This window comes from Penaeus chinensis, chromosome 23, assembly GCF_019202785.1.
Source record: "Penaeus chinensis breed Huanghai No. 1 chromosome 23, ASM1920278v2, whole genome shotgun sequence".
NCBI classification, from domain to species: domain Eukaryota; kingdom Metazoa; phylum Arthropoda; class Malacostraca; order Decapoda; family Penaeidae; genus Penaeus; species Penaeus chinensis.
The window spans coordinates 21,698,330-21,710,616 of record NC_061841.1 but is presented as its reverse complement, the minus strand read 5'-3'; the positions used below and the strand labels follow the sequence as shown (position 1 = coordinate 21,710,616).

General features: G+C 36.2%; 1 protein-coding gene across 6 annotated transcripts in view; it reads left to right on the top strand.

Annotated features, from left to right (window-relative positions):
* Positions 1-8,579, top strand: part of LOC125037713 (protein prune homolog 2-like) — a 75,918-nt gene extending 67,339 nt beyond the window's left edge. For all 6 annotated transcript variants that reach the window (XM_047630912.1, XM_047630911.1, XM_047630914.1 and 3 more), the window contains 9 exons: positions 133-321; positions 637-861; positions 1,876-1,997; positions 2,376-2,515; positions 3,213-3,318; positions 4,222-4,334; positions 5,477-5,575; positions 6,162-6,205; positions 6,430-8,579. In XM_047630912.1, coding sequence (XP_047486868.1) covers positions 133-321; positions 637-861; positions 1,876-1,997; positions 2,376-2,515; positions 3,213-3,318; positions 4,222-4,334; positions 5,477-5,575; positions 6,162-6,201 — 1,034 coding nt within the window. In that variant the 3' untranslated portion in view covers positions 6,202-6,205; positions 6,430-8,579. The remainder of the gene's footprint in view (positions 1-132; positions 322-636; positions 862-1,875; positions 1,998-2,375; positions 2,516-3,212; positions 3,319-4,221; positions 4,335-5,476; positions 5,576-6,161; positions 6,206-6,429) is intronic.
* The last annotated feature ends 3,708 nt before the right edge of the window (positions 8,580-12,287 follow it).

Below are 12,287 nucleotides of genomic sequence, written 5' to 3'. Positions count from 1 at the left end.
GTAAGAAGTTTTACATTGTTGAACCGACATACATCCTAATTAGCTAATATTCTGCTTGGTTTTGTTGAATCTGACCTGCTAGAGTAGTAGTATTGACTACATCCTGTATGCTCCAATTTGCGTCTCCCTCAGTGGACTTCCCTAGTTCTCCAACTGCCCTTCGCTCCATGGTCCACCCCAGTGACGACAGCCTTGGAATGGGTGTCAGACTGGCAGAGAGGGAGGAGCCCCCTCAAGCCCCTGCCACTCCTACTGAAGAAGACCGGTCCATGTATACTGCTGTAGTGTCTCCGCCCACTGGTCAGGTCACCCTCCGTAAAGGTAGGAGGCTATCTAGAGACTCCTTGCTTAAAAGTCAAATTGATTTTAGAATGTATAGAAGTAGTAAAGATATCAAAGGCCAGTAGTGCATTGGAACCTCATAGCACAATAGAATTCTCAAGTACCACACATGAATAGCTTAAAAGTACAGACAGAGCACCATTTGTTTCATATAGAGCTGAAATGCATTGATAGATGTTTTCATACGTATAGTAAGATTGATTTCAAGATCATGAGAAGAACCAGTGAAGCTAGACGTTGGTTCTTTGCCAGTAGAAACAGAGTTGCCACATCTGAAAACCAATCTTTCAACAGAACGTCCATCCAGTCTAGAAGTAAATCGTAAGAAGCGCCTCACAGTCACAGAGGAACTGCTCACAGTGGCAGTAGATGATGATCAGCATTCCATCTCATCACTCAGTCAGCACAGCGATGATGATGATGATGATGCTCAGATGCTCTCACATGATGAGTTTACAGACATGTTGACTCCAGATGATATTGACACGCCTGATGAGCTTGAGGAATCCATCATGGAGCGTAAGTTGTATAGATTCAAAGCAGATGTGTCACTTAGATTATTCCAACAGTGTTTTTTTCCCTTTTTTTCTGCTATATTTACCTGTTCCTGATGTTTTTCATAAATGATCTTGAACTTGGTGTGAAAAGGAAAGGTGGAAAATTCAGAGGATAAAAAAAGACTCTCAGATTAATGTTCAGAACTTATATAGGTTTAGAATTTAAAAGAGAGAGGATAGGAAAGTAATTAAATACATTGTATAAAAAGTTTCCTTCACAAAACTTATTTTGTTAGATATTTCCGTAAAATATCAACTTTTTAAAGAATATGACATTTATATTATCCTGATACCAATGTCACAGTTTGTAGTATCATCTTTGGATTATGAATTATATTTAATTCAGTTATCATAAGTCTGCATTCTTATGCTATGATATTGTGCTTGTGTAGTATGTTATTGACAATTTTATTAGAATATTATATAGAGATCTGCATGATTATTTTATGTTTTATGAATAGATATTCTCGGAGAATAGGTTGCTGTGAAAATGTTAATGGAAATCTTATGGCAGTATTTTTTTTATGTTTGTTAACCCTCTCTGATTTATTATGACTTAGATATACTTGAAAATGTTAAACATATAATGTAATATTACTATTAGCTTGCTCTTGAACATCTCGAGGAAATTATTTTTAGCTAGGAGAGTTTTTCTGTAAAGATTATAATGAAAGATTGAATGAGCATAAGACACTGTTTAGTATTCAGAAAAAAAGTGAAACTACGTTATAAATAAAGATAAATGAAGCACAAAGACTGCAATATATTTTTAAAAAGCATCACAAATATATAATTATGATTTTAGAAACCTGTTCTGATGCATGAACTGTATTTTTCCTATGCATTGATTGTTTTTCATCATTTTGGGTCAGTAGATGCATGATCTGTATGTGTAGACCTGTGTGTGGTATAAATGTGTATGTATTTTATTGTTGTATTACTATATCATTAGAGAATTACGTCTGTCTTTCCACAGGTCTTGGTCCACAGCCAACCATAGAGCCACTTCCAGAGTACACAATAACGCAGGAAACCTCAGAGGAAAGGTCATGGCGATCTGTTGTAATATCGGGTATTGAACGGCGCATTGACATGAAGGTAAGCTGAAGGAGGTGTTTTCTTGCTTAAACATTGTTAACTTTGTTTGGATTCTTCTCTGTTGTAGTGTGTCAGTGGCTTGGTTTTGGGTTTGTCTTTCAGTTAGGATTAAATACAGTTTTCTCTGTCTACTTTTTTGTGTATTGGTGACTTGATTAAATAGAAATTATATCACAATCTTTATGAATCTATCTATCAGGCACACTGTTATAATATAATTATCATTGTTACCTTTTTTTGTCATCCTTCGTGGATATAAAAAAAGAAATGGATTTTGACTGTTATAGAAAGTTTTGTTTTATACATTGAATTGTTGACAGTTTAGGGTATATTAATAAATTTGTAATTGTCTTGATAATTCTTTGCTTTTCCCTCAAGGTCATTGAACCCTACAAGAAGGTGCTAAGTCATGGAGGCTATCTTCCAAGCAGTAATGAAGCAATTATTGTGTTTTCTGCATGTTTCCTGCCTGACAGGTCACGCAAAGACTATGATTATGTAATGGACAACCTTTTTATGTAAGTTTCTATCATATAAATAAGTTAAGATATATGTATGATATACAGCAAACACTCCATAGTACAATTTAAAAGGCTTAGGGACTTTGTATCTCGTAAAAAAATGTAGATAACTGATTCAAGAGGGTATGTGTGCCTGTTAATCTGTTATATTGAATATACCCTAGGAACCCTTTGAATATACCCTAGAACCATTTCTTACTGTTTATAATTTATGAAATTTAATGGAATATAGAGTAATAATCTGAAAGTAGAAGTAAAGGGGAGATTTCTGTTTAGTTCAGATAAAGACAATGTTGAGATTCAGTTTTCCACTATTTTGATGTTTCTTTATCACTGTTGCCCTTAAATGCTGATAATGTTTAAAGTAAAGAGATAAGTTTAGAGTCAGAAAATTCTCCTATTTTGTGGATTTGCCTAGTTCATTAACTCAGCAATGCATTGTATGAGGACCTTTTAATAAGGAGGGTGTAGCATTGTGATATTCTAAAAATAATAAAATATCTTCAATAATGGACTAATTGGGATACTTGTTTTTAGTATCCTAAATATTCTTGATTTAAAACTATTTCTTCTTTTTCTTCTCCTTTTAAATTTTAGATCACTAATTTGAATTTAAATTATTGACCATACTAAAAGAAAAAAAAAAGAAAAAAGAATTGCCTTCCTTTACTAACATCATACTTGACAATTTCAGGTATGTCTTGACAACCTTAGACCAGCTGATTGCAGAGGACTACGTATTGGTTTACCTTCATGGGGCCACAACACGGGGGAATATGCCGTCCTTTGCTTGGCTTAAGGTAGTTGCCGTGGTTGAATTGAAACTAGTTTTTTTGCACTTTAAAAGCACAGAACACCAGAATATAGTACAACAGATTATTTGATATTTTAACTTTATATTGATTTTAAAAAAGAGAATAAGACAGATTTGCTGTAATATTTACTTTACTGTAATATGTATGATATACCCAACCATCACACAACAGGCAGACAAATATAAATATACTCACCTACTTCCCTACTTGCTTACTTGCCTATGTACCTCCTTCTTGCCTCTTTAACTATCTACATATGTACATACTTACCTATCTACCTACCAACCCACTTACCCACCTTCCTAACAATCTATTTATCAACAATTTACTTATCTACCTACCAACCTACCTGCCTACCATCTATGTACCTATCTTTCTGTCTGTGCATCTGTATTGATCTATTGACCGACCGACCGACCGACCGACCGACCGACCGACCGACCGACCGACCGACCGACCGATCCGACCGACCGACCGACCGACCGACCGACCGACCGACCGACCGACCGACCGACCTACCGACCGACCTACCTACCTACCTACCTACCTACCTACCTACCTACCTACCTACCTACCTACCTACCTACCTACCTACCTACCTACCTACCTACCTACCTACCTACCTACCTACCTACCTACCTACCTACCTACCTACCTACCTACCTACCTACCTACCTACCTACCTACCTACCTACCTACCTACCTACTGACCTACCTACCTACCTACCCACCTACCTACTTACTTACTTACCTACCTACCTACCTACCTACCTACCTACCTACCTACTTACCTTCCTTCCTTTCTTCTTTCTGTCAACAAAACCTTTTCATCACAGCACAGAATAGATGCCAAAGCAAAATCTGACCCCCTGTTTTCCCCTCCTCCAGCGCTGCTATCAGATGATTGACCGACGTCTGCGGAAGAACCTGCAGGGCCTCTACCTGGTCCATCCGACATTCTGGGTCAAGACAGTGGTTGTGATGACAAGGCCTTTTGTCAGGTACTACTGAGGATTGTAGCCATAGGTTGTTGAATTATGCTAATTTTTTTCCTCTGAAGTTAGTTTTGAGTTGTGTGAATATGTATTTTATATTTTATGTATTTATTTATTTTTATGTTCAATCTTATATGAATAGGTACTGGAATTATGAATCATGGTTTGATTTATAGATGTTCATAAAATATCACACGAGATAGAAGTATTTCTTTCTTGCAAAATAGAGCCTCATGAACAAGCATCTAAAGCATCCAGATCTCAGAATTTTCTTGATACTATTTCTTTTCCTTAAAACCTTGCAACCACTCTATTTTTATCTTTGACACTCAAACCCCCTCCCTCTGTTGACCTAGTCACCAATTATGACACTTTTAGCTCTCCCACTGGAAAGACATATGCCTTTCTTCTTGAGTTTACGTAAAGCAATTAATTCTTCTGTTCTTGTAATATGAGCTTAGTTGCAGCCAGTGGTCGTGATTGCAAAGAAAGCAAGCAAGAAATCAGATTGCTCTTACCAAGACATCTTTAGCTGATTCACATTTTACCCATAATTTTACTACAAATCACTATAGGGGGATAATCCTTTTATAAATAGAATTTTGCTCCCACATCCCATCAGACATCTTATCAACATTCCAGCTATTAAAATAAATGTCTCATTCTGTTTACTGTCAGAACATGTTTGAATGAATATGGTGGAATAGGTACCCAACCATCTCCCTTGTCAGTACATTACTTATCAGATTATTTTGACACAATAAGGATATCCCAAAATCACATATAGGATAACTTCTTTCTCACGTTTGCTCCCAAGTTCAGATACTTCATAGCTGAGTCTGTCTTTCTAGAATCTTTCTCCTTTAAGAAATGTCTATTATCATCAGTAGGGATTTTAAGTATTGGCTTTTATATATATTATCTCATTTCTTTTTCTTTATTCTACCTCTAATCTTGCATAATTACTGGTTTTGAGAGTATCGCTTTGAAGTGCACATGTACATCATAAGGGCATTAATTTACTATCTATTTTAATACAAATTCCTCGCCATAAAAACACCATCACAAAAATGTGTATATATATATATGGCTTGTGGGTATAAAAATGTATTTGTATTCTTTGTATGCTATTGTATTTTCTGTTTCAGTGCCAAGTTCGCAAGGAAACTCAGGTTTGTGAATAGCCTGAAAGAATTATCAAGTCTTATCCCTATGGACCAAGTATGCATCCCTGACCGAGTGAAACAGTAAGTTTCAGATAAAAAAGTGTAATGCACAAGTAACACCTTATATTGGAAAAAAGGGCTACTAGTGGAAGGAAGAATAGAGTAGTTTTTTACCTCTCATGTTTTGGAGGATTTCTTATTCTTGCTTCATGAAAAATGTCTTTCCAAAAAATCATATTGTCTTTTATATGTGATGTTTAATCACCTATAAAGGCATATAGTCTGTGGTTGAAGTAGTGCTGATGCTTTTTGAGTTTAGTCAGTATTTAAAAAAAAAAAAAATGGAATTTTAGTGAGCTATTTTCTTTAAAAAAGAGACAGTTTGCTCTTGGCATCACCATGACTGAAATGTTAATAATAAAATGAACTGAAATGACTTTGAAATTAAATCTCAGTTACCATTTACTTAAAGTCAAAATATGGTCCCATAGAATTGAATGTGTAAAGAAAATATGTAAAATTGTATTATATTTAGAAAGTAGATACTATACTTACAAAATGTAAAACATCTTTCTTGGCTGATCATTGAAAAACAGATAATTTATTTTTTATTTTTGCAGAGTATTGAGATGAGTAACACATTTTAACACCAGTTTCACCTTTGCAGATATGATGAAATACGTGAAAGTTTGCTAGAGAAGGCATGAAGATGTGAGTAAAGCTTTTATATGTGTATAAAAGAATTTGACTGTGATTATTATTTTAATATTCAGAATTTTTATGACGTAGTGACAGTTGTAACTTTACACTTTGGAGATAATACACAAAACAGGTATACAGTAAGTAAAAGGAAATACTGTTTTTTTTTTCTTAAGATTCAAGAATTTAAACATCTTAATCTTTATTAGTAGTAATTGATTTGCTTATCTATACAGATGGAGAACATGGAACTTGGAAGGTCGAGAAGGAACTTGGCCTTAATCTTAGACATAATGAAGATGTACTGAGTCTCTGTCAAGATGGAACCAGTGCTTTTACCTGCATTGATTTCATCCTAGAAGAAGCGAATATATGGACATAGTGTATAGTACAATAGAATTCCCTCTTTGAAAAAGATTTCTTTGTTGTTGGTTGTGGATTGACAATAGTGTTGGTCAGAAGTTCTGTGATGAAAAATAAAGGACATGTAATATGTATGCTTAGAACCCAGTATATGTATAATTTGACTAAGCAGTGAAATTTGAAAAAGCAAGTGACCCAAAGTGTTGAAAGTCAACTGTTGCATCGATGTTACACGTCCGTATATTACTTGTTTCCTATACTCAAACATAAAAAGAAAGAATATGTGGACAGACTGGTTGTGATTCCCAGCAGACCCATGAGTTGTAAGTGGGTGAGGATCATCTCTGAACATTCGAGCACAAATTGTCACCCTTTCAGATCTGCAGCAGTAATGCTCTCAAGTATGCTCATGTAAAAGAATTAAGTTTTCTTCTTCCTCTTCTTCTTCTTCTTGCCGAAAATACTATTTCCATTTCAAATGCAGTGAGGATGAGATGTGTGAGATAACTCTCATCTGGTACATACTGTTATTATTTCCTGCATAGTAACTGTGAGTCACATTTAACATGTTGAATGTGCAATACACTAGTGTACTGGCATCTGCACATTTAGTTATGGCTTCATGATAAAAAAGAATAAGTTCCACAAACAGGGGAGCCTGACCTGTTATGAGAACTGTGTGCCATCATGATAAAAACAGTCTTGCAAATCAATATTTTGCCCAAACCTCTGTTGTAATGATAATTGCATATATACTCACTTCTACGGTATTACTCTTCTACACATAGTAAAATTATATATTGCACCCAAGCACATACTACACACACACATGTACACACACACACACACACACACACACACACACACACACACACACACACACACACACACACACACACACACACACACACACACACACACACACACACACACACACACTCTTGTACAAATTTTGCTTTCTCTATTTCTCTCTGCATTTTGTCTTTTTCTATCTCTCGCTCTCACAGGCAGGCAGACTTTGGGTTTAAAATATATTGTAGATAACCCATGTAATTAAAATCATTATATATTTGATGGAGCAGGGCAAAATTTTTTAACAGTAATCATAGTATGACAAGAATACTCATAAACATGTTACATTAATATCCACATATATACAATATTGCATATACTGTAAATGTCTGTATCTGTAAGTATGGAAATGTATGCATGCTTTGTGAATAATCTGAAAATACGCATTATAGGAGCATGTGTCTTAGGCAACTTGTTATTCTGTATGGAGCCTTTGTAGAATGATATAATTTGTATAATATAATGTAATTGCTAGCCATATTTGCAACTACAGGTAATGCAGTCAGGTTTTTGTGCTGCCATTAATTTCAAGTGCATCCTTTATAGAAAGTTAACTTGGAGGAGATATGTTGTGTAAAATAGCCAATGGTTTTCTTTATTGGTTTACAGTTGACAGACAGAAGTGACGAATCTCACCGAGTTATTTTCTTGCACAGCATTTTGTCCTCCAGAATTTTTGTACTTGATATGATTATGAAATAAGATGTAAAATATATGTTTATTAGACAGAACTTGTAATTTGCCTTGGACTTTGATTTCTGGGATTATTTTCTGTTTATAATGAGAGGCCTTGTGGATTGTATGTTTGAGAAGCTGTAACACACACACACACACACACACACACACACACACACACACACACACACACACACACACACACACACACACACACACACACACACACACACACACACACACACACACACACAACTTGACATAAAATACACACTCAAATTCATGTAAATCACACACATATTCACAAGGTGAAAGTATTTAGTAGTCATATGATGATCTTTCTTTGTAAAAAAAAATGAGAGGCCTTGTGGATTGTATGTTTGAGAAGCTGTAACACACACACACACACACACACACACACACACACACACACACACACACACACACACACACACACACACACACACACACACACACACACACACACACACACACACACACACACACACACACACACACACACACACACACACACACACACACACACACACACATACACACACACACACACACACACACACACACACACACACACACACACACACACACACACACACACACACACACACACACACACACACACAACTTGACATAAAATACACACTCAAATTCATGTAAATCACACACATATTCACAAGGTGAAAATATTTAGTAGTCATATGATGATCTTTCTTTGTAAAAAAAAACAATTTTATTTTTAATAGTAACAGTTACTTGTACAACTAGTATATACCTATAATGTATATTACAGTTCTGTTTTCAAATACAGTGGGAAAAAATCAAGAAAGATTATATTTCATTACTTTTACAAACTGATTTAGTAGACATTGATGTGCTGTAAATTTGTAAATCCTTGTAAATACACAAAAAAGGTGATGGCAGTCTTTACAGGCAAAATAAAAGTTATCATTGTGATCTTGCAAAGGCATAGGAAGTTATTTTGTTATTGTAATTCAATGTTTCCCTTATCAGTCTTCCCTTAATGACACAAATAAGGTGTTTTTGGCTTTTTACCTACTTGTATTTTACATATCAGCCTTAGAGAAAAGTGTTATAAATATTTATCTGCTCATAATATGAATGGTTATAGATATTATAAGAGGATATATAGATTCAAAAGTTTGAGTGATTGGATTATTTATTTTTTATGATTTCTTTTGTTCATTTTTTTTATTAGTGCTTGTTGATGTAAAAATATTGATATTGTAAGTAGTTATGTGCTCTTCCCTTGCCCTCTTTTACATGCACAAACACTTTACTTTCACTCTGACTCACACTCACACATATGCGTATGCATATGCATGCGCATCCACATCCACATCCACATCCACATCCACACCCACACCCACACCCACACCCACACCCACATCCACATCCACATCCACATCCACATCCACATCCACATCCACATCCACACCCACACCCACACCCACACCCACACCCACACCCACATCCACACCCACACCCACTCCCACTCCCACTTTCACACCCACACCCACACCCACAAACACAACCACAACCACAACCACATGCACAAGCATACGCAAACGCAAACGCAAACACAAACACAAACACAAACACAAACACAAACACAAACACAAACACAAACACAAACACAAACACACACACACACACACACACACACACACACACACACACACACACACACACACACACACACACACACACACAAACATACACTTATACACATGGCATGTACCGTACACATCAATAAATATATAGTTTATGTAAAAGGAACTGTAAATTATTTGTGTTCTCTTAATGCTCCAGTTTTCGATTATGATAATTCAAACAAACCTCCCAACTGTGTCTTGTTTGAGCTGTGTTATAATTTAAGAGATATACCTAAATACCAATGTTATTTGACTGATTTTCTAGTCACAATGAAATGCTTACGTTTTCTGCCCAAGACCTGTGCAAACGAATGTAATTTCAAGGTAGTGGAAATAGTGCCTCCTTTGTGTCTCTTTCCTTTGCTTTTCCTCCTTGCTGTTGTAGGGTGTAAAATATATTAATGGTGATTTAAGTCAAGTTTTTACTGAATGCTGTTGATTGTGACTAGAGAGTTAGTTCTCTGAATTCTATTCTGAGTTATTTAATGAAATTCAGTCTTCTGAAGGGAGAATGTCAGTGCAGCACAGACATTGGATGAAGTGTGCAAGATCACAAAGACAGATGTGATGACATTAGATTCTTCCAGCCAAGTGCAGAACATTCGACTGGGAAAAAAAACTTGTCTGTTTCAGGCTGGCAGTATCTGATGACTTTACACTTATTTTAGCCTGCAGGTCTGTTAACTCTAAAGTAAACTTGCTTCTCCCCAGCATTATCTGTATAACCAAAGAAGCTGTGTTGTCATCCAGAAGTGAGAGGAAAGGAGGTTTTACTTCGGGCTCTGAGGAGATTGCACATCCAGCTTTGCTTTCACCACAAGTCTGACATCAAGGTAGTCCTAATGGGTGAAAAGGTCCTTTACCTGTTGTCCGTCTTTCACTAGACGGAAGGGGATTATGCACCTGGCTTAGGAGGTTCCACCTGTGGGATTGGGATGGCTGCTGTCTTTTATATGGGGCTCTATAAACAATAAAAAGAATAAGTCCCACTGTTGACTTCTTTTACCTGTGCAGTTATATTCAAGTTGTAATTTAGAAGAAAATACTCAGCATGGTATGAAAGTTTGGCAAGATTTTAATATTCATAGCAATCAAGACTGATATTGTGATATTGCTACTGCAACCATTTATTTATCATTTCATTAAAACTTCAAAGTCTAGTCTATAGTATTCTCTCTTTTCCTCTCCATAGTTTTTCTTTCTTAGTCTTTTTAACATTTTTGTTATAGATGAAACTGCTTGTAATTATTTAACACCTTTATGTTCCTCTTTCTGTGAGTTAAAGTCTCTCACCTACAATAACTTACTTAATCTCCTTACATTATGCATATATATATTTTTTTTAATAAACACCAATGAATGCATTGAAACAGGCAACACATTGCAACAGAGTATTACAGGAGAATTGTGTGTAGAGAATGCTGATCCTGCCTGACCAGGATCTCAGGATCTTCCATTTGGAACTGACACGAGTGTATTTCTCTCTCAGGCATGTTAGAGACTTGAGTTTCAAAGGTTGAACAGATGTGCCTGGTCTGCTCAACAAATATCTTTAAAAAAAAACATATATATAAAGCCAATACAATGCATAGCTTTGCAAATCTCACAGAACTGAAATTCATGGTAGAAGATGGATGGACCAGAAATCTTCCTAATTGGCCTTCCACTGCTTCACAGTCAGAGGAATCAATCTTTTTTGCTTCAAGATTGTAGATCAGTAGTTTCATCAATACAGGAGTGATATATAAGAACTGAGACAACTCAGTGTAGGGCAGTACAATCATGGTGTCTATTCTTTGAAGTGTTTTAATTCTGTCAAGACAGACTTAGAGACATGGAGGTTGTTAGCATATGAGAGGTATATTTTGGTGCAAACTGTATATACATCTCTCTCTCTTTCTCTCTCTCTCTCTCTCTCTCTCTCTCTCTCTCTCTTTCTCTCTCTCTCTCTCTCTCTCTCTCTCTCTCTCTCTCTCTCTCTCTCTCTCTCTCCCTCTTCTCTCCCTCTCCCTCTCCCTCTCCTCTCCCTCTCCCCCTCTCTCTCTCTCTCTCTCTCTCTCTCTCTCTCTCTCTCTCTCTCTCTCTCTCCCTCTGCCTCTCTCTCTCTCTCTCTCTCTCTCTCTCTCTCTCTCTCTCTTTCTCTCTCTCTCTTTCTCTCTCTCTCTCTCTCTCTCTCTCTCTGTATATATATATATATAGATAGATAGATAGAAAGAAAGCAGATAGATAGATAACATATGTAACATATAACATCCAAGTTAGATGGAACTGCAAGCAAAAAAAAAAAAGTGGTCTTTACTTTGCTTTTTTTTTTTGTGTGTGTATCTGACCACTTCCCAAATGTGAAACTACAATTGATGCCCCGGCTGATCTGCCCAATGATCATTCCGTTCTATGAACGGAATGTGTACACACACACACACACACACACACACTCACACACACACACACATATAATCTTTCTATGCCATCACCGATGCGATGTTTGACGAACTATTTGGCGCCATGTT